This window comes from Accipiter gentilis, chromosome 5 (genome assembly GCF_929443795.1).
Source record: "Accipiter gentilis chromosome 5, bAccGen1.1, whole genome shotgun sequence".
Lineage (NCBI taxonomy): Eukaryota > Metazoa > Chordata > Aves > Accipitriformes > Accipitridae > Astur > Astur gentilis.
The window spans coordinates 6,855,541-6,880,986 of record NC_064884.1 but is presented as its reverse complement, the minus strand read 5'-3'; the positions used below and the strand labels follow the sequence as shown (position 1 = coordinate 6,880,986).

The window sequence follows — 25,446 nt, the reverse complement described above, 5'->3', positions numbered from 1 at the left end:
TTCCGAAGTGCTCTGACAGCCTGTGAATTTACTATGCAGGAGGCATTATTACCTATTTATTTGGTTTTGTGGAAAAAGAAACCCATCAATCAAACAACCTCCTGTCCCCAACAACAGAAGTATCAAATGAGCAAAAGAACTTAAATTATAAAAGAGCATTGGTCTCTCTTTTCAAAAGTGACATAGACCACATGAGAGCTCAGATCCTGCTAACTTTCTATCAGTGCCTGGATGCTTGCTTTGCTCCATTTTATGTAAAGGCAAGAAAGGCTTAGGCTCCTTTACGCCAATGCTCAACCAATGCTCATCTGAGATTGGAGTTGGAGCTATTGTTTTCACAGCCCTGAAACGCCTCAAGAGTTTAAACGCTAGTCAAAGTCAGTAAGACCTGACAAAATTTATCATAAATCTTGCTTAAGCTTACCAGTTCATTTTACAGTACTTACTGACTTCTTTAGTATCAGCTCTGTGATGTAGCCTAACTGCTTAAGCCATGAATTCTGGGCTTAAAAGCTTCTGAAGAACTTTTGACCATTTTAGCTGCTATTCTCTGGAAGCTATTCTGCCCTATTTCTTTATGGGTAATTTGAGCAAAACCAACAATGCAATTATTTGTAAGTTAAAACAAATCAGCTGTAGTTGGCAATTCCAGCGAACTCCTGAGATTAATCACACTCTGCTGGCTAGTCTCATTAAAGGGCCCTAACTCTTACAGGTATTTTATATAACAATTAAAGTGGTTGAATGTTAAAAAGCAAAAAATTCCTACACCTCTGTTTAACCGCAGTTATGCCTATTTTACACATTTTGGAAGTATTTCTATTTATTCATCTAAGTGATTAATAGCTCATTTATAGCTGATTACATGAAATTTATATACAGAGAATACAACAGACAATGCACATCCTGTGTTTTGCTGTGCACTTTGAATATAAATACACTTCCCAAACGTTTGCAGCCCCAAACGTTTGCACAGGTTTGCTAATGCTGAGCACACACGCTTTACCGTTCTAGCTCAAAGTGACCTACAGTTTTGCTAAAGCACCTCTTGTCTTTACTTGCAGTGCCACTTGTGGTTTGGACAATGGGCTTTCTTGAACACATGCTCACAGATACACTGAAGCATAGTTAAATACAATTAAAAGATGATCCAATTCTGAATGTATCCGAAAGATAACAATACCAAAACTCTGAAGCGGTGACATTTGTGACTTAAGAGCCTGAATGTAACCAAATGAGAACAAAACCAGGACACTGAAGTAACATTTATGACTTTTTAAAGCTCAGCCTGTTGCCTAGAATCAAAGTTTTAAAAAGACTTAGTTCTGTTAGATTATACTGAAAGGGAAAGGAAATGATAAGTCAGTAGTTGTATCAAGATAAACTTTGAAAGACAGTATCAGTCATGGGAATTTACAGGATCTTCTTTCAACCCCCAAAACATTCTCAATTCTAAATCTTTTCTGTCTGGAATTGTGTTCAGCTACTAATGGAGAGCACATGCATTTCTGACTGGCCAGAGAAAGGTTAATCTTCCAATACCTTTCAAAGCTGATCTTCAGAAGTAATGTGAAGCCCTTGCCCTTCCCCTTGCCCCTCCAAAGAAAGAATTCAAGCACATATTTTTCACGAAATATCAGTGAGAAAACTGCAAGACCTTGACTGAAATAGTAATTTAAGAGTCATGGGATTTTCTTGCAGGCTAACACAGAGATGCTCTAACATACCAACCCTTCCAAGAAGGTAATTACAATCCATGGATAGATACACAGAGCTCTTTTTGATGCGAGATAGATACATTTGTGTTTCACAACATAGTAACTTCTCTTAAAGATGTAAAGAGGGAATGCTTCTTTTTTCCATGTTGTGTTTTTCTTTTCCAAATCCTTGCCTCTGCCTGTATCCCCATTACAAGTCTCCCATGATATGAGCTGGACACTCAAGAACTGTATTCCACTCTGTGACGGGTTTCTCAGTGACTGCAAATTGAAAACACAAAGGTAATGCTCTCAAGGTGACCATGGAGGTGCTCTGCATGGACCTCTAGTGCAGTTTGAAGCTGATGGCACACAGGAATAGGTTTTCCCATTTACGTTACAAGAGGTGCAATGCACTCCTCTGAGGAGTTCTCCTGGTTCACAGAGTATAGGGCCATTCATGCCTCAAGAAAAGACATGAGAATTTCATGTTTAACTGATGACCACATTTGCCATCTACTTTGTAGACAAAAGGGTGGATTTTTATCTTTACTGCCAACTAACTGAGGCTGCACATTTGAAAAGCCCTTCCCAGCCCATGTTCGTCCTGGAATTACAAATGCTGAAAGCATTCATAATGCATACAAGGCATTGCAGATTGAAAATTAAATGGGAACAAGCACATTCTAGATGAGCAGAAGTACCTCATCTAGACATACTGAAAATATCAGATTAACCAAGCAATTGTATTTTTTTCTATCCTCAAAGAAAAGTATCACTGCAAAGGTTATTGATTTTGACTATTAAGTTGATTTGAGTTGAAGAAGCTATTACTGCAATAATTGTGTCATGACTATTAACCAATAGTTAAATGAAACCAGAAGCAAATGTCTGGTTCTATCATTTTTTTCACACAACAAACTAGCTCTCAGTAACAACTGGGGGCAGGGCATTCATGGCTACTTATTTTGCTGGACACTGAGCTACCTGACACTGCTGAAACATTTATGAGCAGCAATGCTTAACTGTTGCCATATTTGTGGTAGACTTGAGGAATGGCTTCAATGATAACTAGACAGTACAAGATCAATACCTCCTTGGTCCTCTTTCCCGTCCTCACCTCAGAGAGATAATTAGTAATAAGTAAACAGATCTTGAAGTGATAAGGGAACGGTGTTCTTATAGAAGTTAACCTCTTATCTAACACAGGCTAGAAATTTTGTCCAGTGATTGAGCAGCAAGACTTAAAATGTGAAGGAACATCCTTTGGAAGGATGCTCATCCTTGACAGATGTAAATGTCAGAAATGCTGCTGTACCTTATACACAGCCATTCCAATGATTAATTACCCTCTCTACTGAAACTCTTCTTCACTTTGAATTGTCTAGTTTCTAGCTCCCAATTCCTTCCTTCCCCAACAGTTCAAACACACTTCTGCTCTGAGAAACATTCTCTTCAAATAGGAGAATATGGACCACTCCTAATGGCTGAAACCCAACAGGTACAGCAGGGCAAGCCCTGGTGAAGAATACTTTAGTTTACATGACATTTAATTTATCTTAAGCAGGAAGATGTAATCCAGATACAGGGCTGTAAAATTAAAAATGGGTTAGTAGGTAGTTTCAAACAAAGGAGGAAGAAGTTTAGTGGGAAAAGTTTAGTCCAGCAGAATCAGCATCCCTATAATGAGTCAAGATGTCAGTATCTGAAGAGAAAAGGTTGTCATCAGAAGGTTAGAGAAGAAACTCATGCTCACAGAACATGCATCCTCCCTACAGGATGGGGGCTGAAAAGCAAAAAATGCATTACAAAGGTGTGCTACATGCCTGGGGATCTCCCATTTACACTGAGCTGACTGGACATATTGCAGAAATCTGCCTATTCCACCCATAAAATGTGGGATCCTTAAAGAACCTCCCTTGTGATGCTGCTACTTAGGTTATTGAGAGCAGACAGCTGCAAGCATGCCATACTTCCTCTGTATAATCAGTTTACAAACACCTATCTGCTTAGAATTCACTCTGCTGCAGAATGAGGGATGCAGGATCTTATGCTTTCACTCTATGGTGTGACAATACTGAGTGATTATGTCTGAGCCAGATGGCACCTTACTCAGCCCAGTAGCAAGAGCATCAAATAATGCAAGTGGAGCCCCTCTGGAGGGCAAGATGACAAGTAACTGAGATTTTCACTCTATGTTTTACTCTCCTTGAGAAATGGGATGGATTTTGCTCAAAGATGTAAAGTTTACAGGTTTCAGCCACCCTACATACTTTGTTAGAACTTGACCACTTCCACTGATTTAAACTTCATTCATAGGACACTCTTCAGCAAAGGAAAACAGTAAATCAAATAGGTGTTTTACCTATGAGAAAAGCTAATAGACATGCATGGCACACTGCCTGCTTCTTGCAATTTAAACTCTTTTTGAGCAAACCTTCTCTGGAGCTGAATTCAAGAGAGCTCATGAAGTCCTATATTTTGAAAGGCAACTCATCTGCTCTATGAAGGCTCTTCCAAAGGCACCATTGCCCAGAAATGACGAGCTGTGAATTAGTTAGGCTTCAGTCTCTTTATGCCTTTTAGGAAACTAGGTCTGTTTCTGCTCTCACATCTTCTGTGGCTCTGGGGACTTACTTTTTCTTTCCATTAACTCTTCTTTATCTTTACAACCACAAAGAGCTGAATGAAAGAAACCATCCAGACTCAAGCTCTTCATCACTCATGTCCAGATCCCTCTCCACATTCCTTATGGCTGGCTTCTCAAGAAACAGTAATGACATCAGGGAAGACTCCCGCTGCATTGGTTTGCCTAATATCAGATTTTAGGCCAGAAACATCTTGCTGGGCAGTATGAGACAAAAGACACTGGGACTAGGTGGCTCCAGCCTTGCAGCTCCTATCTTTCTAGGAAGCAGCACAAACATTTTTCTGCCTTCCATGAGGGCTACCCAGTTGCTGCACTGTACTAGATTACAGTGCAGGTCCCAGGAGTCATCCGAGTGTTACTGCATGGTCTTTCTTTTCCAGCAACCAAGTTTGTAACTCTCAAAAAAGAAGAAGCCAATGCTTTGCTCTGATGAGAATACAGGACAGTACATGCATGAAGTGAAGCATTATTTGTGATGGCACTGCCCTGTCAGGGTACACACAGGCTTGGTAATCTGGAGTTAAAACTCAGACATCCATTCTTTGTGCTTCAGATGTAACTCATAATGAATCTGACCAACTGTACTTGAAATAAGAAACTGTTCTGCAGGCTCCTGAAGCCTGAATCACTACCCGTTAGCTCCTACACGATAAGAGGGTAGCTGAGGACAGTGCTCTGAGCCATTATATTTTCAAATTATTTTTTATCCACTCCTGCTAAACCATTAGTACCAATAATCTCTGGCTGCAGGGAAGCAGTAAATATTTCCTGGTGTCCTTTCACCATTGTTTACTTTATATTCATAGTGCTTCCTTGATCTAATATTAGTCTGATGTAGTTGGATTTCAGTAGCAGCTAACTGTTTTTAATTATCTGGTTTTCAGAGAGCACCAAAAGCACCAGGACTGGATGCAGCTGTAGCGAAAACTTGAGGTGGGGAGAGAACAGGAAAAAGCAGCACAAACTTTTCCCTAGTCACAAGGCACTGAATGCATGCTGGACCCCAGAAGTGATAGCAGTGCAGATGAGACAGACCTTTCATCACATCTCTTCTCCACTTCCTCCAAACTTCTCCTTCTGGCCACCTTCGAAAAGCAGCTCAAATTGGTTACTAGACAACTGTAGCACTTTAGACTATGAACTTAAATCCTTGCACAGCTGGCACTGAAGAAAGATCCTGCATCCTTGCTGTGCTTAGAGAATAGAATTGCAATCTATGGTAATTTCTGCAACACATGAACAAGGAAGCAGCTGATTTCTGCAATCTTTGACCGTCATGTAAACACGACTAGATTGTGACCTACAGTGTCACAATTTGACACAAACTTCAGCCATACCTATGGGAAGTCTCCGCAAGGGGTAAATATACATGGGTGAGAAAGAATAGGTAGGGAATCTTCAGAATGCACACAAGAGAAGCAAACATCAACAATCAAAAATAAGGAACAAAAACAGAAGAACATGCAAAAACGAGACAACCAAGTCTTCAATCCTCCTGGATTTTGACCAGAGAGGGAAGAGACTAGGGGAAGAGGGGCTTCTTCCATGCATGCAGTCATGTGGGAAGGTTACTGGTGTTAGTTTTATTTTCTTGGCAAACCCCAGCCTAAATCCTTTCCTGGTGGCAGTCCAAGACAGTAAGGCGATTTCAGAATTCATAGATAGAAAAAAGCCAATTGCTTCCTGGTTTTCAAAATTATTTGTTTAGTTGAGGAAGCAGAAAAGCAGGAGTTTCCCTCCCTCCCCCCTTTAGATTATGCATGGAGTATTAAGTGAAGTTGTAAAAATCACAATGTTGCAGAAATTGTTTTTACTACCACACTCTTCACTTGGGAGACTGATTTCATCAAGGGTCAATCATTTGCTTCTTGATTTCATGGAGATCACCAGCTACTGTAACTGTTGCTGGTAAGTGAGTTCAAATTAAATCCCTTGCCAGGCTCTGAGATACTGCATGGGAGGAATGAGGTAGTCTGGCAAGAAAGGTGCAATAGTACTTCTGATGCAAATTGTGCAAAGTCTAGCTCCCATCATGTACTCTGTGTGTGCCCATACATACACTACTTTATAAAAACATAGTTCCCACTCTAGCTACGATTAAGTTTTACTCATGATAAAAAAAAAATTCCTTCTTAAAACATAATGTGACATGCTTACCAATAACTAAATTTCAGAGATAGGGAATTTTGGATCCTTTTGATAGGCTACTAAATATGCATAGTGTGAATGTGTGTATGTATATATATCTATATAAATGTATACTGTATAGGGTCAAAATGTTGCTAAAGCGACAGGAGATAGGGTATTCACATTATCTGAGCAGTCTGTACTTGGCACACTGGTACCCTGAAAGGCAAAAGGATTTTTGCCACTGGTGCTCCTGCCAGAGTTTTAGAACCCTACTAGGACACTGACTGTTGGATTCTGATAGTGAAAGAAGCAAATGACTGAGCCATATTAATTTTGTCTTGGTTTTTTTTTCTTCCAAGTTTTTTCAAGCTCAATGTGGAAGACTGAAGGCGAGTTCTTCACATGCAGACAGTGGTGAGTGACTTCTCCAAAAGGCTTGTAGAAGGATTTTGGAGTGATGAAATTTGGAGATCCCTGGTCACTGACCAGAGGGGAATCCTCACCCCAAATCTAGGCAACCAATCAGAACAAAGTATTTTACCTTCTGTTCACCAGCGTGGACGACATCATCAGCACCATGCAAGCCACATGACAAAGTCACATGATACGCACGCACATGATTGGTTGAAAGGAAAGTGGAGGAGGTCACATGGAAAATACAAAAAAATTAAAAAACTGATGTAAACAATGGGCAAGGGAAAAAAATCAACAACAGAATTACAGACTAAATAAAATAGAAACAAAATTAAATTAGCCAGTATATATCAGAAACACTGGGGAGACAGTAAAATCACCTGGAAATATAAGAATATTAAACCATAGAAAGCACTGAGTTATGACCTTGTGAGTGTTAGGAACAGCTACATCACTGGTTATTAAAACCAAGTCAAAGAAACAAAAATTATTGTAAAGTGTGTGCCAGAGCTTGGACAGCTGAAGGAATCCACAAGACTGTTGGAAAGAAAAAGGGAATACATTGTTATTCAGAAACAGTCCAGGCAGCAAAGGTGAAATGGTCAAAATTACAGCCCACACAGTTCAGTGAAGACAAACCTTGGCATTTCATATTGATGTATTCTCTCTTCTGCAGAAAAAATGTATTCCTAAATATCAACAACAATAACAACTGAAAAAGAGAAAAACCTACTATTTGTATACATTTCCAAGGATGGAGTTTTCAATCAAAGAGCTGCAACCAAAATTTGGTCAGACTGACAGTTATCACTCAGAGTGCACAAGCTCTGTCCAACACATTCAGCCTAAAGATTCGAAGAATAGCGTGAGTCATGTACAATGAATTATACCAATGATTTCATGTGTGCGAGGGGTTTTTCTGTCAATGAGGAGAGGAAAGAAGTGCTCTGCACTGGAAATTAATTACAAAGATGGCATGAGGAAGACAGCTACTGCTGAAAGATATGGAAGAGTATGCAGACTGTATGACAGGGGAACGAAAAAAAAAAAAATTAAAACCAGTTGTTGGACTGGAGGACACCACTAACTCCATGCTGTTTCCCTTCCTAAATTACTAACTACTTTAGAACTTGCATTCTTCATGATCATTCCTCTGTCTTATCCTAATGAGGCTACTTCACAGTGCTCTGGTACTTCCCTGTTAATTTGATGTAAAGAGAATTAAATCCTTAATTCTTAATCTTTTGGGTGCTTGTATCTGACAAGATTAAGGGCATACCATTACTGGGGAAAGAAGTGATGTTTCAAAATGTAAAATCGATTTGTTACATCTAAGCTTTCAAGCCATTGTCTCTAGTTATAAACATAGACTCACGGAACTCTAGGTGGGTGCATCATGGAAGGAGTGAAGTTTAAGAGTTACTGTGAGATTGCCTGGAAAGGCATTCAGTGTCTTCTGCTCATGAGGAAACTTATTTCCAAATCCCCAGTAAGCTTAATATGAGATTTTAAAACAGGCAAGAGAGGTTGCCTTTCAGATCACTTCCTCCTGAAAGAAAGCTTTAGTTAAAGATCAAGGGCAAAATTAGCAGTACAAATATAACCGAAAGCTACTTTGGATGAGGCTTCTAAGACACAGAAGACATTTGGAAATACTGTCTTTAGCTTAAAACCTTGAAATTCACCCTATTGTCATGGGTAGAAGTCAGGTAGTCAGAACATTGACTCTCTTGGAGCTTGCAAGAGGAACGAGGCCCTGGTACACATAGGCTTCTATTCACAGGCAGTACTTATGTGAATCTGAAAACACAAGGGCTTTCACAGTTAGCTCTGTCTCTCTCAGGACTACTGGACCAAGGAACCTGATAAAAATGTCTTTTATAGTACTGTTATTATCAGGGCTTGTTAAGAGATATGGTTCATTGACAGGCTTACTTGCAGATCATATTTTTTAAAAGCATGAAAAGGAGAGATGCAGTTTTGTCTGTTCTGTGAAAATGCTTCTCCCTATCTTCATAGCTAACTAGATCTTAGAGTTGTCTCTGAACATTAAATTCCTTTGGAGACAGGGACCTCAGCATTGTTTCCCTGGAGGCTCTGCAGTAGTAGCTCTTGGATTCTGGTTGGACATAGGCTGTGGCAGAGCATATATACATCTGTGCTTACATCATGGTAAATCTGGAATGAGTGAAAGGGAAAGGAAAAAGAAAAGGAATGTGAAAGACAAATGAAATAATGAACGGCTGCTATCAAACTTTCACTTTTTATGTAAACAGGCTTCCCCTCCCACCATGTTTATCTTATTATAAGAAATAATGGGTGGCCAGGCCCATTTCTTAGGGAAAGAAATTCCAAAGCAAAAGGAGTCACCAGCAATTTGGGATGCCCATGTGACCTTTTTCCCAAGACTGCAACCTATCTTGAATTGACTGGATGCACTGTGCAAGATAACACAGATTTTATAGAAAAAAACCCCACTTGGCTTTCCACCTGCATGTCTCTTGCTTAGTGTCCTCCACCTCCCTCATCCTGCAACTTTTGAATCTCTTGGCCAGTATCTAGTAAATATGACAGAAGTTCCTATAGATTCTGGAAAAACTGGAGACTAGATAGAAGGGAGACCCAAATTAGTGCCTCAACTGAAAAAGTTTTTTTTTCAAGCAACCTCAAACATTGCTAGGCAAAACATATTCCACAGTGGAGAAAGCTGCAAGAAAAACTTCCTTACTGCCACTGATAACAGAACTATTTATCCAAGCAACCTAAGAGGATTAAATGAAAGGAGATACATGCTACTGAACATCTTATATGACTATAGACATCTCCCATCTGTTACTGATCATGTAAAGTTAAAAACTCACTAAAGTCAGTGAAGAAACTCTCTTCAGCTTTATTAGGTTTCAGTTAGATCCATTGTTCATTTTCCTGACTTCATGATGCTATACAGCAGCTCTCAATTTCTAATTGCTCTTGGTTTCATTCATTTAACTACTGAGATTAGGTCAGGGTAAGACACAAGATCATTCAGCGGCATCATCAATAATTAAATGATGCAAAGTTATAAGATTATCTGCCTTGTGCCAATGCCCTTTTATGCTTTTGAATATAGCATATTCATATGCTACAGAACAACTTAGCATACAAAACAAATGTGTCTACTATTTGCATAAATTGACTATGTACACAAATGACAATGAGACGGTGAGAGGTCAGATCTGTTTCTGTTCAGCATAAGAGCCTGAACTTCAATGTAGGTGAAAATGGAAACTTTTACCCTTAAAAACCCCAACATTCCCCCCTGCAACTAACACCACCATCACTGCCCCCACATCCCCTCCCCACCAAACATGGAAAACGTTTATCATGAACTAGCTCTTAGTATCTTTTCTGGGTAAAAACACCCATTCTTTTTAAGGAACAAAGAATGTTCTGCAAAACATTAACGCAGCATTTTCCCTCAAAAATGATGCTATCTCCTAGCCCCACATATGAACAGCCATAATGGAGTCTCTGCCTCCTAAGAAATAAAAGATTATAGTAGACCTGCTGGTTGCCACCTTACCCCTGCCCTTCGCCCTCTCCACCCACTCTCCAAGTCTGATTCAAATTAATAGTTCTCTTCAGCAATACAGAACCACTACCACTTCAGATGCATCAGGAATCATGGCTTGGCACGTTGTTTACATGAAAAATACTGCAAGAAGGAAAGCGTTCATTGTGGTCACTGGCAGATAAAAGGACATTTCGTGCAATGTATAAGACCATGGAATGTGCCAGTCAAATGCAGTAGTTTTTGGGTTTTTTTAAATTCCTTTGACAGTTCTAGACTAGCTGTACTATCCTCTCCATCCCACGCCCCCAAATAATCACATAATTCATGCTTTTAGTATTTTCCATTTAGAAGTGATGAACCATTTCTAACCCACTACAGGTCAACACACAGGTCTTTATCTTAAAGACCATATTCACAGAAACACATACATTTTATTATTGCAAATAAAAAGAAAAGCATTTGGCTTTGTAGAAATGATTAGTTGTTCAAAACACACATATGCACCATGTAAACCTATGTCTTCCTTAAGTGTTTTCCTTCGTCTTCCAGGACTGTGTTGCAAATATTTGCTTGGCTTTCATATTGGCATGTGATTGGCTATAGGTCTCCTACATGTAGGGCATAAGATCACACATTTGATACATCCACTCAGTGTTGGGAAGGTGTGTCACTGAACTTTTAATAGCTAGTCTAAACCAGACATTTCAAAACGGTTCTTTTATGTACAAATCAACTAATGCAAATTTTAGCTATTTTTCCTTAGAGTACTCAGATCCGGCATGGAAGCACCTGCTTACCTGATTCAGTCTCACTAGGAATGGCTGTCTAACCAACAAGGTACTGAGCAAGAACTGAGGGAATCTGAATCCAATTCCCATTTCAGATATGGACTTCTTGTGAAGTCTTAGACCTCTTTTAATGCAGGCAGGGGATCAGTGGTAAGATGGGGCAATGCTCCCTCTCCCCACAGTCCTCTCTCCTATAAGATATTCTACCTCCTCATTTGCATCTTCTTTCAACATCCAACATCCATAGTTGTAGTATAAACTGTATCTCCCTAAATTCACAGAAAATAGAGCAAGGCAGGGTAGCAAGAGGATTATTTAGTCCACATCCCTTTTGCAAAGGCAGCTTTAACACTAAAATCACTAATGGAAAACATGAAAGGAAAACATTCCTTTTGGAAACAATAATTTAAATTTCTCCCCCTCCCACCCGCCCCTTCTCCCCCTCCATGTTTCCTCTAAATCTTGTATTTCCATTTTTTACTGCATGCTTGGGAAGAGGAGGAAGAGTGGTCCATGCTGGGTTCTTAACAGCTACATGCTCACACAACACATTTATGCCAGATTGTTGGTTAACAGACATCAAAATAGTGTGGAATAGCACTTTAATTCCCTCAGTAGAAGGGATACAGCATAACAAATTGCACTCCAGACCAAAGGGGAGCAGTTCCCATCTACTCACTTGGTGGCTCTGAGCTTTCGGATTCAGCAAGAGGCTGAGTTGCTATGGAAACATGAAGGATAGATAGGACATGTAAAGGTGAAGCATACCATATAAGTAAGTTGTAAGAGGCAGGGGCAGGGGTGCTAGAAAAGAAGGAGAGGTGGTCTAATGAGGAGAGAGCGAGAATGATACTGAATCCTTATGGCAGATGTGTATTACCTGAAAAGGCTGCAAAAATTATGCTCTGCTGCTGTTTTCCAACCCTTCTCCACAGGGAGAGTTGTGCTGTCAGATGCAGGACCCTCCAGGTGACAGGGAAGCCAGCCTGCACTGCATCATTCTTGCAACAAGCTATGGCTCCAAGGGTCCCTACTGATACCTTTTCATCCTGAAGAGTTTTGAAGCTCTGAATCCAATTTCAGAGACAGCTACAGCATTTTTACCTACTTTTGGCCAGAATAGCAACCTAGGTTCACATGTTGCTAGCCCATTAAGTACTGGAATTTCTGGGAGGCCCTCTAGAGCAGCACCCCATCACTAGCTTTTGCCCAACTATAGAAAACAAAGGAGCAAGGACTAATGAGAACTTACCCTCCTGATACACCATTCTTTCTCACCTCCACATGCTAGGGCCAAGGTACAGGCAGAGAGGAGGAAAAAAAGATTTAATGGCCCAACAAGGTGTGAGTACCCTTGAGAAATAAGGCAGTTTAGAGAGAAGCTGACAGACTGAAAGTCCCTTGGGAATTCTGCTAAGCACTCCACTCCCAAGAGCAAAGGCAGACTGTACAAGCACTGAATACAAGGATTACCAGGACAGAAGGACAAAGAAGAATGTCTCTACTTCCAAAAGTCATTGGAAGAACGCAACGTGAGAGACATGAGCTGTGAGGGATTTCTCTACTATTCTACATAATATCTTCAAAAATGAAAGAATTGTCACTGTCATGTCTTCGTGACTGGGCAGAGAACTACAGTTAACGAGAGGGGTAAATCAGATGTTTTGAGAGGCTGGAGAGCCACCCCTCGGAAAGAGATCTGGGGGTTTGGGTTGATGGCAAGTTGAATATGAGTCAACAGTGTGCCCTGGCAGCCAAAAGGGCCAATCATGTCCTGGAATACATCAAGCACAACATAGCTAGCTGGTCGAGTGGGGTGACTGCCCCACTCTACACTGCACTGCTGTGGCCCTACCTCAAGTACTGTGTGCAGCTTTGGGCACCTCAATATAAGAAGGACATCAAACTATTGGAGTGTGTCCAGAGGAGGGCAACCAAGATAGTGAAAGGTCTCGAGGGCAAGACTTACAAGGAGCGGCTGACATCACTTGGCTTGTTCAGCTTGGTGAAGAGAAGGCTGAGGGGTTACCTCATTGCAGTCTACACCTTCCTCAAGGGGGCCAGCAGAGGGGGAGGTGCTGACCTCCTCTGTCTGGTGACCAGTGATAGGACACAAGGAAATGGAATGAAGCCATGTTAGGGGAAGTTCAGATTGGACATTAGGGTAAGGTTCTTTATTGAGAGGGTGGTCAGTCACTGCAACAGGCTCCCTAGGGAAGCAGTCGCAGCACCAAGCCTGTCAAGAGTTCAAGGAGCATCTGGATGACACTCTTAGTCATATGGTTTAGTTTTAGGCAGTCCTGTGAGGAGCAGGCAGCTGGACTCAATGATCCTTATGGGTCCCTTCTAACTTGAGATGTTCTATGATTCTGTGAATTCCTTTTCCTCCCATGGTGATGGTGATATCAGTGCTGCTGGTGCGAAAGGAGAACAGGATAGACCCTCATGCAGTTTGCAGCCTAAATCTGATTATGCAGATTTTAAAAAGTGATGAAGCAGGATAGAAAGAAATGAGTTTTCTTCCACAGCTCCAGAAGGTGTTTTAGTAACAGGCTTAGGGAAGCACAAGCCATTCCCTGCTGATCACTTGAGTATCTTCCGCTCTACTTAGCTGAGAAACTAAACTCTTTATCTGCTGTGCTAGGTTGATTTCAGGAAATTTAGCTTCACACCACAAAACCTGAGTACATCCCATAAGACATCCCCAAGAATGGAATATAAACAGATCAGAAATCTTAACGGCAAAGACCAGTGACAACAACCAACTTTCACATGGGAGGGTTTCACTCTATATCTTTCTCTTGATCTCTCTCCTTCCATGAGTCCAGCATACCTGGGAGCTCTCTGTGGGTTTTCTCTGTCCTGGAAATCAAACTTACACTTATCTGTAGTTCCTCTACCAGAAGATTCAGTTTTCACTCAGGGGGGCGGGGAGGGGGGGAGCAGAAATACACACACATGTATGTATAAAAAATACACACACGCACAGAAAAGAAGGAAAACACCCAAGAATGTTAGGCAGACTGCACCACACTCAGTGAGGAGATACAGGCAGAGCAAAGTGGATCAAAGACAACAGCCTCTTCTACTATACTCACTCTCTGCTAAACGGGATGTGGGTGCAGCAGTACTTGCTAAAGAAAGAGAAAGGAAGGTGAGGAGGGGAGTTGATTGCTGTTAAATACTGCCAAAAGACGGAAAATTAAAAAACAAATTGGTAAGATTTTGCCAGATCAAGCCTCTCCAGACATAGAGCTCAAGCAAAGTAAATGCACTTTGCCAGATCTGCATTTTGGATCCTCTGTGAGTTCTTGCTTTAAACCAACTTCCTCATAACATAGGATCACTGAACACACATGACTGTTCACCAACATTCCCAGGAGTTCAAACCAATGCCAGAGTTCAAACAGATGCTGGCCAGCACTGTGAGTATGGCAGCAAAACACAGCCTACACAACCACTGTTTTGGTGAAGGCCATTGCTAACTATCCTATTACCAGCTTAGGACCTGGTGGAATTTGGGGATTATTTTAGTGTTATTTTTGGGTTGGTTTTTTTACATTAAGATATTCTGATATCAAAACCAAACACACCATACACACACACACACACACACTCTGTCTCCTGGTTTGACACACATTTGGGTCCCATCTGCACAACAGCAAGAAACAGCTGGGGCTCAAAAAGAAACTGTTCACAAGATCTGTGTGCAGCCTTTGTTTGTCTACAGATGTGTAAGGAAAAGGAAATGCAGAAAAATAGCAAATTGTTGGGATGAAAATACAAACCCAGGTCAAGTTAGACAGATATCCTCCCAACCCCACAATTCTCATCTGTGCTAGTATAGTATGTCATTATTACTAATTATTTGGGCCTTCATGTGCCTCTAAGATAGAAAGAAATTACTTTTTGCTTATTGACAAAAATTTATAAAAATCAAAATAACTACGGACATATCCCAGCAGGCATTAAAAAATGGTGTCAGTTTTTACATTCAAGTAGAAACTTTAAATAATAGGGCAAGGAAACTAGTTGCTTTGGCTAGTCTTGGCTGGTGTAAAACACATTTTTTATATTCTTTTCTGTAAAGTTTCTGAAACATGTCTGTGATCTTCAAATCACAGCAGACTAGGGGACACACAACTTTTTCTTGATTTGATTTTACCCACAAACAGGTAATATTGTGTGACTGGAATTCCAGCACAGATGAAAAAGACATTTCTGTCGTGTCAACAATCTCCTCGCCATTGCTATAACCCAGTTCATGATCTGAGATGGGTTTTAAGAACCCCAGAGAGCAGAGAAAGAATTAGAGAACCGAATGCTCAGAAGGATCACAGCTGCAAGGCATAAATGTGCCTGAAAGAGCATCAGCAGAATTTGTAAATGAAAAAATATGTTATAGCCCACAAAGAAGGAAAAAAGAAATGGAACTTACCCTACAAGGGAGCAGAGTTAGGGAGTACAGACTGACTGATAGCCGATTGCCACATTTAAAAAAAGCAAAAAACCTCCACAAGCATGATTTAATGTTCTTCAAAGCCACGTACCTGTCCCCAAGTGATGAACATGAGGCTTAGCAGACAGGTCTGTCGATGTGGCTGAAACAAAGCTTTTAATGTTCTTTTTCCTCTCTTCTTAATTTGATCTTTTCCCTTTTCCCGTGGTACTGATCTGCACAGAGACTGAATACCTAAGCCCTTATCTTCCTTGTGTATTGTTGACTATGTCCAGTTCAGAAGGGCCTACCAAATCATTTGCTTGATAGTTATAATACTAACCACAATTAACTTCATATAAGGGATATATTACTTCTACTGAAATTAACAGGCTCCAAACAATTTTAGGCAATGGACTGCACATATGTTCTGGAAACATGTCTCCCAGTTGACTCTTTGTTACTACTGCAATTTGCAAATCTGTCTATCCATCTGTCCATTCATTCATCCATCTTGACTACCAATCCATTCATGCTGTTAGTGGTCCACTAAGTCCAAGCTTTCGTATAATACAACCTTTAAGGAAAAATAGCACAAGTATGATTCAAATCCTGTAATTAGGGTTTAAAAAAAAAAATCTTTCATTTTTTTACTTCAGCTTCAGAAATCTCAAAGAATGCGACAGCAGCTTCATAAAGCTTGCCCATGCAATCTTGGGAATAACAACAGTTCACCACAAGGACACGTACGTTAATAAACAGAATAATGCTCACTTAGATAAAAGAGGTTTCTTTTAGCTGCCATTGACTGACTCCAATCTGAAAGGCACAAAGCTACGGAGCATACAATGTTTCACTGAAACTAACTGACAATTAAACATATCCATCAAATCTCTCTAACTCATTTTGCATTGGGAAGGAGGAAACATGCATTTTTTTTTAGTATGAGTTTTATTTATTTATTTGAGTATACAAACTACACAAGTGCTGGAAGACTGTCCAAAGACTACTAATGGTAAAAAGTATTAGTGAGAAGAGGCAAAAAATTGTAAATTTTTTCTTGAAGTTTTTGCTTTCAAAATTGTGAAGATACTCAAAATTCTTAAGTTTTTGGTTGGGTCTTAATTGGTCTAAACCAGACCTGCAATTTAGCTAAAGCTTTCTCCTGTTTTTTGTTGTGGGTTTTTTTTTCCTGAATTAGTTACATTTCATTAAAATTTGAAAATTTTTTATCAATTCATAAACATGAAGCCTTCCACTACTCCACTCTGTAGTCAACAAGCTAACTATTATTATGAGACAATCACTAAGTTAAATATTTGAATTGCATGCTTTACAATAAAGACAAAGGATGTTAACCCCTAATTCTGTTCTAAAAAGAGCAGTATTACCTGTAGTAGGATGACTATTCTAGTGTCAGTCTTGTTAGGAAATGGACACTACCAGTTACTTCATTTCTAAAGACCCTGAGAGGAAAAAGGTACTAGATTAAAAGCTAATGTTATGTATGTTAGAAGAACACTCTAGGAACATAAGAAGAGAGTGAAAGAAATGCAGAGAGGCACTTACGTGAGTGAGGGATGCCTGCAGTTTTTCCATGGATGGAACACAGACAAAAAGAAAACACAGAGATAGACACAAAAAAAAAAAAAAAATATGTAGAAGAGGTGAGGAGATAGAGAACATGGAGCTGGAAAATCAAAATACCACGAGCTGTCTCAAATCCAGCCCTAGGGAGTGGGGCAGGTTAAAGGAGTTATCACAACAAGAGTGGACATCAATTGTGAGGGCTGGCTTACTGCACAGGGCCTGGGATTTCCAAGCAACAAGGCATGTGTACTGTCCCATACTGCTCAGCAATTCTGGTGAGGCAGAAGTTGGCAGACAAAATCAAGACCATGCACAGCTTACAGGGCCTCAAAGCATGCACATACTTGGGCTAGGAATATCGCCAGCTCTGAATTCAGAGGAAATTTCTGCATAGTGGTTTCAGAAGAGCTATGAAATAGGTGCACAAGTATGGGTGCAATGGTGGAAAGAAGAATAGGCTGTAGATCTAAATGCAATGAGAATGGGAAAGAAGAATCCCAGGGGTTGTGGGTGGTTGAATACAGATCCTAATACTTGGATGAGGCTGTGTACAAGGATAAGAAACCACTTCTCCCCAGCCTGCTTTTGTCACATCTCCCCTACACACTCCATACTTTTTTTCCCTCTTTCTCTCCTTGCTATCTTGAATAACTCTTTGTTTTTTAACTCTTCCCTCTTTTGTTCCTGGTTGAAACAGGAGGGAAAGTGTTACGTCACAGCAGAGCATCCTGCCATTGGAGTGGAAGATTACCCAAGTAAAGCAGACAAGAGGCTGTGGAAATCATCTTCCATGCTGCATGGGCATCTTAAAGCAGTTATTTGCAGAAAAGAGAAATCCCCCTCCCTCCCCCTTCTTCCACAGTTTATGGCCAGTCCTATGCTGAACGTCTTAATTTCTGATTTGCAAAAAAAATATGCCTTGTGACAATGACATTACATTCTCTATGACAAATGACCTTCTCAACTTCCTGCTTTTTCATATTAAAACTTCCAGTTGACAATACAAAGTTTTTACTAGTAACCCAGGGCACAAACTAGTGCAAATAAAATAGTTCCTCTCCCTCCTACCCTCAAAGAAGATTTTTCATTAGTAATGAAATTCACTACAATCAAAAAGCACAACAAAAACAAAGGGTGCAGCAAAGTCTGCAAGATAAGAAGGTGTCATCCATGCATGGCAGAGATTCCCTGGAAAGATGCAAGGAAAGAGAAGGAGAGGGAGGTCTCAGTTTTACTTACGAACTGGCTGTGTCTTGAAGTCAGATGGCAGGCTAATCTCACCCACGCCCTTGCCATTAACTGCAGACAGTCTCACAGAGTAGGTTGTTTCAGGTTTCAGGCCAGTGATAGTGATCATGCCCTCCACATTTGCTGTTGCAGAAACAAGGGAGGAAAAGCAAAGAAAGGCTCAGGGTTTAAGTCAACAATAAATGCCATGTTTCTATCGTATACTTTTGACATGCTCACCCCATGTAACAGAGCCCTCTTCCGGGCCCAGCCTCACATAAACAGTGCAAAGAGAAAGGTCAGAGCTACCACCCCTGTATCTACCAGCTGCTTAGAGAGGTGTTGTCCTGGTTCTGTTCTATTAAACCATTCTTATCTCAACCCACGAGTTTGACTTCTTTTCCTGATTTTCTCCCCCATCCCACTGGATGGGGGGGAGTGAGTGAGCGGCTGCGTGGTGCTTCGTTGCTGGCTGGGGTTAAACCACGACAGGTGTATTGCCACAGCCTCTCTAGAGGGGATGTAGTGGAGTTTGTGGTAGACACCAGAGGGCATCAGCCCTTGCCCTGTGCCAAGGAGCTCCCTGAATAATGCTCTTCAAGACCACTGTCATGTGGGGCTCTGACTGTAGTAGACCTACTCATGCTCATGTGTTGGGCTGCCTGATCCAACTGAAAGCAAAGCCCTTAGCAGGAGAGAAACCCATCCATCTCCTTTAACAATCTATAAGAAGGTCAGACACAATGTAAGAGATGGAAAGAACCTGCTGTGGGGTCATCATGATATGAAGAAAGAAATAAGGTCTATTTTTCCTGCACAGACACAAAGGGAGAAATGAGAAGAATAAACCTGACTCTAGCTATGATCACATCACTCCAATGGGGACCTAAAAGAAGAATTTCAGTTCCAGCCAGGATTGGCGGTGGAAGATTCAGCTCTGAAATAGAACTGTCCTCTTCATAGTCCTCCCAAATCAAAATCCCTTTGGTTTACTGGACTTAAGGATACATTTTAAGCAGTATGTATTCCTATAGACTGCTATAACGAGACAGGCTGTAATGGAAGTTAGACTTGCTTCTGGAATAGGAGGACTTATGTTCCAAGGGAAAATGAAGGGTAACTAAAGGGGCTGACAGACAAGGCTTGAAAAGCCTTCTGTAGGAAGCACACAGTCACTCCCCAGTCAGCACATGAAACCTCATTCAATACCAGGCACAGAGTTCTTCACCTTATTCAGACAGGATGGTGTGAACAAGGAAGGGATACAGAGTTGAACATAGTGCTGCAACACACGCTCTGTAGGCGGAGAAGGCTGGTGCCCTGTCACACACGTAGAGCTATCAGCACAGCAGGGCCCTCATTTCCAACTGAGAATTCAAGGTGTCACTGCAAAGCAAATATTTAAGAACTTGTATGGGGCCTTAATATAGGAGCTGAAATGGCAAAGCTATGGAACCCTCCACTCTGACTTTCCCCTAAAGGAAAGAAAGTCTTCTGAAATGCAGGCAGGGGAGGTAACATCTGTTTTATCATCCTACCTTCTTTTGCATCATACAACCTCGAATGCCATTCTCCCTCGTCCAGTGCCCTCCACTCTGCTTTGTACTTGAGGATAGGCACTCCACCAGTAGCTTCAGGCTCATCAAACTCCACCTGGGCAGTACTGGAATAGGGCTCCACTCTGTCAATGGAAGGAGAGGACGGAGTATCTGGTGGAGGAAGGGAAAACAACCAGTGATACAGAAGACAGTGGAAAACAAGCTCCAGTGACAAAGGAAACAGAAAACTGGGAATATCAAACAAATCCTTGTCATGGTTTCACAAAAGAGAGGAGAAGGGTAGGCCTGAGGCTCCCCTCAGGAGGGTAAGACTGTTAAGAGGGCTTTTAAGAATGCTAATTAGACAGTGCAGAGACCTTCATCTTGCTTCTCCTCTAAGAGGCTAGAGACTTACAGTACCTTCTTCAAAAGAGAACAACCAGAGCAAAGTAGCAAGAGCATCCTGGATGCTATTCTGTTCCCACAACCTCTTCCATAGGGTACTTCAATACATATCTTGACCATTCTTAAATCTGTCTCTGTGGCAGCCCTGAGAGGACAGCAGAGGCCCTTCCAGTCTGTCATGCAGTCAGACACTGGGCCTCTTTCGCTTGTACACAGTGCTCTTGAGGTGTCTTGCACTACCTGTACTATTAGGGATGTTTTGCTGATTTTGAGAAGCACACATGCACGCCTACGCACATATGCAATGGCTGTCAGAAATCAAAGATCACAGCTCTGCCACAATGTACTGGAAGTGCAGAAAAGAACGAGACCCTTCAGAAACAAGGAAACAGAGATACTGAGGATCTTGTTATCTACAACCCACCCCAATGCAAAAATTTATGAACAGTCTCTTTGAAAGTAGAAGCTGGCTCTCCTGCTACCCCATCAACACAAACTAGAAAAGAACGGTCACTCTGTCACCTCAGCTCAAGGGCTGCAAATGCATTTCCTTATCTCCCTGCCTGGGATGCTCACCTGCCTGCACAAGAATGAACTCTGAGGACTCCTGGCCAATGCGGTTCACAGCAGTGCAGTTATAGTTCCCAAAGTCATTTTCAGAGTCTGGTGTCACCTGTGGAAGGAATGAAGGCTCATGCTCAGATCAGAAAACCGTTTTCACTCTGCCAGTGCACTCTGCATTTTGCTGGGGAGAGAAGCCACAATAAAGTACACGTGCTAACACTCTGAGAGCTGTCCACAGAGGGGAGAACTGCAGTGGGCAAAAAGTCAAAGGCAAGAAGGGGGTGGTGTCTTCTGTTACCTGACTTTCTTAGCATTCATGTGCCAGAAACACCACACAACTTCTTGTCTACCAACAGAGTGCCCTATTGAAAGACTTAACTCCTTCAACATCAGGCACATAAATTATTTGACAGCACCGAGCCTTCCTGGCTGCATATGCCTTCTCCCCTCCTTGCTCTTCCTCACCTCCAGGTAGCTTGCTGATGGAGTGTTGTAGATCTTGATGTTGCTGTAGTTTGAGCTGGGAAGCAGCTGTCCATCCCGGAACCAGGAGATGACAGCACTGGGGTATGCAAATACCTCACAGGTGATGTTCACTTGATTCCCTTCCCAGGTATAGACAGCCACAGGGCCCTGAAGCTTGGGTGCATCTGAAAGACAGATACATTTGTGAAGGCAATCTGAGCCAGAAAATCTCCTGAAGTAGCCCAGTTAGCCTCACTTTAAGAATCCCTCGGCTAGGGTCCAGTTTAATGTGGGGAAGGGAATCTAAAATAGGAAATGGGAACTGTGTTCTCATCTGGGGGAATGGGCAGTGTCTTTTGCTGAAGGACATATGGAGGAAACGTACTCAGTCCCAAAGGCTGCTCCTAACACAGTGTGGGAGGAGGAGCAGACAGCATGCTATGCATCTAGGGTAGTGCATACTAGGAAGTTCTCCTAGGGAAGAACTCTGATGCACCCAACAAATGGGACTGCGGCAGATTCATGGCCCATAATCTTCCCAAGGTGCAAACAGTACCCCAGCTGGAGAGAGCTAGAGCAAACATTAGCATGTATGCACACAGCAACACATCTCCAACAAAATTATTTCAGACTGAGTTGTCTTCCATGCCCTCTACCTAAACAACACACATTTCCCTAGCCGTAGGTGCCTCAGACTCATCACAGGGAAAGGAAATGAAAACAGTCCCCCCTCTAAACACATGAATACCCTCCCCGCCCCATCCTCCACTTCTTACACTGCACTTCAAGGTACATGGCTTGGGAGTCCTGCCCGATGGTGTTGCTGGCTGTGCATACATACTCTCCGGCATCTGTGTACTGTATTTCTTTGAGAGTCAGGGATGACACCCGGGCATGGCTACGTACTATGATGCGCCCATCCAGGGTCTGGCAGGAAAGGAAAATAGAGTTAGAGGCTGAGCTCTGAGCCTGTGGTGCAGACTACTAAAGGGATGCAAGTCTACATCACACCAACCCTCCAGTGCTCAGTACTTCAGAAATGATCACCTGAGGCTGGGTGAAATCATGGGCATAGAGGCATTTCCAAAAGCAACAAGAAGATTCCTTATCGCACAGGGCCAACTGCAGTGATTCAAAGTACTCAGGAGAAGGGAAAAAATGAAGGACCAAAGTATCAGATGCTACTACATGTCTCAGGATAGCCACATAATGTCAAGCTTCTTCCCAGAATGAGAATTGTAGAGATCCAGCTCTGGTGAAAAATTTTTGCCAGTGTGCTCTTGTAGAAAACCTCCCCAACAGCTACTGTGTTTCCACTCAGAGAATTCAGGCCTTCCTCTCTTCTCACTGATACTTGTTTTATTTCAGTGTCCTTGAAATGGCTTTAATAAGAACAGATCCAGACCTCAGAACCGAATCAGGCAAAATGAAAGCTCAGAACTTTCACCTGAACATGGCACTGAAGACAGCAAGGTACAGTGAACAGGGCAAGAAAACTATGTAACCCTTCTAGAGACAACTCTGCTTCAAGGTCTTGTGATGCTTCAAGAAAATTCTAGAGCAAACTGCATTGGTTATAAGCCAGTTTAGAAATTGCTCCCACAAGCAAGAAAGCATGGGGATGTCAATGACAGAGAGACAAGGAATGTAAAATCCAGGCTACCATCTGCTCAAAGGGGTTGCAGCCACACAGTGATCCCATCCCACATCACTCTTGCCACCCCCCCCCCAGCCCCCATCTCCAATTTGTGACCAAAGCCCAAGTGCTCTCTTACTACATGAAGCATATAAGGCCACGGACTCCTCCCTCCACCTGGGTGCTTCTGCAAGCTCTTGGTGTTCATGCTTCAGCTTGGAAGCTTTAAAGCACCAAATCTCTCATCTAGTTTCCAAAGTGGCACAAGCACAAATGAATAAATTAGGTATCCTCATGGCTGTGTCTGCTGCTGCAGTCTGCCACACTTAATGCAATTAATGCTCCAAGAACATTAATTTTCTTGGAAGATACAGGACAAGTACTGAGGTTATGAGTAAAAACCCTGAGGATATTAAACAGCCAAGTGCACTGAGCTGTAGCACAAAGTACATCTCTGGTATCTGAAGTGGTCAGATCCTCTGGGCCTGAAGCCTCCTTCAGTTCTGAGCTAGTGGTCTCAATCTCCAAGACTGATGAAGTTTCTATAAGTAAATACGCTTACCTCTGTTAGTTCTGAATATTAGTTCATTTGAGCTAGTCAAATTTCGTATGCACAAAACTAGTATCCTTTGATGACACAAAACCAATTATATGTACTTTTTGTCTCTCTTCTACCCTGCACGCAGGTCTACTGCAATCCCTGAGCAATGCCCCAGGCTACAAACTCCACTCCCTCTCCTGTGCTTGGTCCCTTATGTTGCTGGGAACAGTTCTTTATTTCACGTACACGTGGTGTTGTGTGCATTGTTTCCTAGAACCAGGGAAGGATCTCTTAACATGAGATTAGTCCACTCTGGTATCTTACACAACCAAATTCTGCTTTTACCTTTCTTCACTGGCTGACTATGTTGTTATCCTTTTGTCTGACTTGTGATTTGACTCCAAAACCCAGCTCACTTCTGAAACTATTACGGTAGGATTCATAAATGCCAAGACTCTAGATCTGCAGAGGCTCCCAGCTTCTTTTAGCTCATGAGCTGGGTAAATATTCTAAACACTTCTCTCTATGACCCCACCAGCAGGCAAGAGTATAAACATGGCAAAATACCAACACGGCAAAATACCAACACATGATCATTACAGCAAAGGTAATTTTACATCCAGCATCACCTTCCTTTTCCCCACTTTGTCAAGATCCAATACAAACAAAAGAGTGCTAGCCAGTCATGGTAAAATGATAACTTTACACGTAATGCAACTGATTCTGAAGATGAAACTCTGTTTCTTAATGCAAAAGTCATAAGGAAAGAAAAACACCAGGAAAAATACTCCAAAGAAGAGAAAAATGTCTACCCAAGAAAGCATGCTACTAGTTTTCTTTATTCATATTTCAGACCATCAGATGCTAACAATTCCTGGCTATTAGAGATATAGGATAGGTAGAAACTTGTGAGCCAGATGAAGACACTTGTAATCCATTTAACTAGCCTCTTCGATTTTGAGGATTTGGGATAACAAAATGCTTCATAGTAATGGGGAGACAACCTAAGGGACACAGGCAGTAACTCATGCCATAGCAACTGCCACTCTGCAGAAAAGGGGACGATGGTTCTCCATAACACTGATTACTACAATTTTTCCTGAGATACAAGCAGGTGTTTTTCTCCAAATTCTGACAATACCATGTGGCACATAGTCGCTATGGTCAAAGCTGGCCTAGATTTCAATACTTTGGTGCGAAAGGGGAAGAGGAGAGACAAGTAGGAAATGCATTTACCCCCCTTCCCTACATCTTCTGGATTTTTCAGTTCTTTCACAAACAAGTATCCATGAGTTAATTTCACACTGTCATATCTTCTCCTCACCCACTTTGAACACAGTGGACATCATTACAAAACAACATCCAGAAATCCTGACCACAGCTACAAATTCCAGTGAAGGAAGACAAGTGGTCTCTCCTAGCTCTGTGCTTGCACTGCATTAACCAGGACTCATCTGCAGCTCTTACTATTTGTAAAGTTGCACTAATTCCCAGTTACCAGAAAGGCGTTACCAGAAAGGCATTACCAGTTTGTGGTGTAACTGAGGTAATTTCGCTTGTAACTGAGTTTTTCAGCATCTGTTGGGGACAATGTGAGGGGCCTTTTTGTTAGCATATGCTGCTAATATGACTTTCAACAATTCTCCAGTATATGCAGGACCAGAATGGTGAACTGAGACATTATGGACTGTGCATAGTAAGTAGAGCTGACCGTCTGAGGAAGAAGCAGCCAACTGCAATTGTGCCTCCAAAGCAAGGAAAGCAAGATTTAACACCCATATATGCTGCTATGACTGAAGCTCATAGAGAC

The 25,446-nt window shown here is 41.7% G+C and overlaps 3 protein-coding genes across 11 annotated transcripts in view; 1 reads left to right on the top strand and 2 right to left on the bottom strand.

Moving 5' to 3' along the window:
• ZW10 (zw10 kinetochore protein) overlaps nucleotides 1-25,446 on the top strand; it is a 563,481-nt gene that overhangs the window by 240,764 nt on the left and 297,271 nt on the right. The window lies entirely within an intron of this gene.
• The window catches only part of NCAM1 (neural cell adhesion molecule 1), a 152,673-nt gene that overhangs the window by 21,863 nt on the left and 105,364 nt on the right, over nucleotides 1-25,446 (bottom strand). For 5 of the 8 annotated variants that reach the window (XM_049799547.1, XM_049799551.1, XM_049799552.1 and 2 more), the window contains 5 exons: nucleotides 22,236-22,386; nucleotides 21,460-21,644; nucleotides 21,007-21,103; nucleotides 20,026-20,196; nucleotides 18,500-18,631 (listed from right to left, as the gene is read on the bottom strand). In XM_049799547.1, coding sequence (XP_049655504.1) covers nucleotides 18,500-18,631; nucleotides 20,026-20,196; nucleotides 21,007-21,103; nucleotides 21,460-21,644; nucleotides 22,236-22,386 — 736 coding nt within the window. Of the gene's footprint in view, nucleotides 1-11,911; nucleotides 11,954-18,499; nucleotides 18,632-20,025; nucleotides 20,197-21,006; nucleotides 21,104-21,459; nucleotides 21,645-22,235; nucleotides 22,387-25,446 lie in introns of all 8 variants that reach the window. The other 3 variants (XM_049799546.1, XM_049799548.1, XM_049799549.1) reach the window with 1 other exon arrangement.
• Nucleotides 1-25,446, bottom strand: part of LOC126038182 (uncharacterized) — a 178,771-nt gene that overhangs the window by 69,123 nt on the left and 84,202 nt on the right. The window lies entirely within an intron of this gene.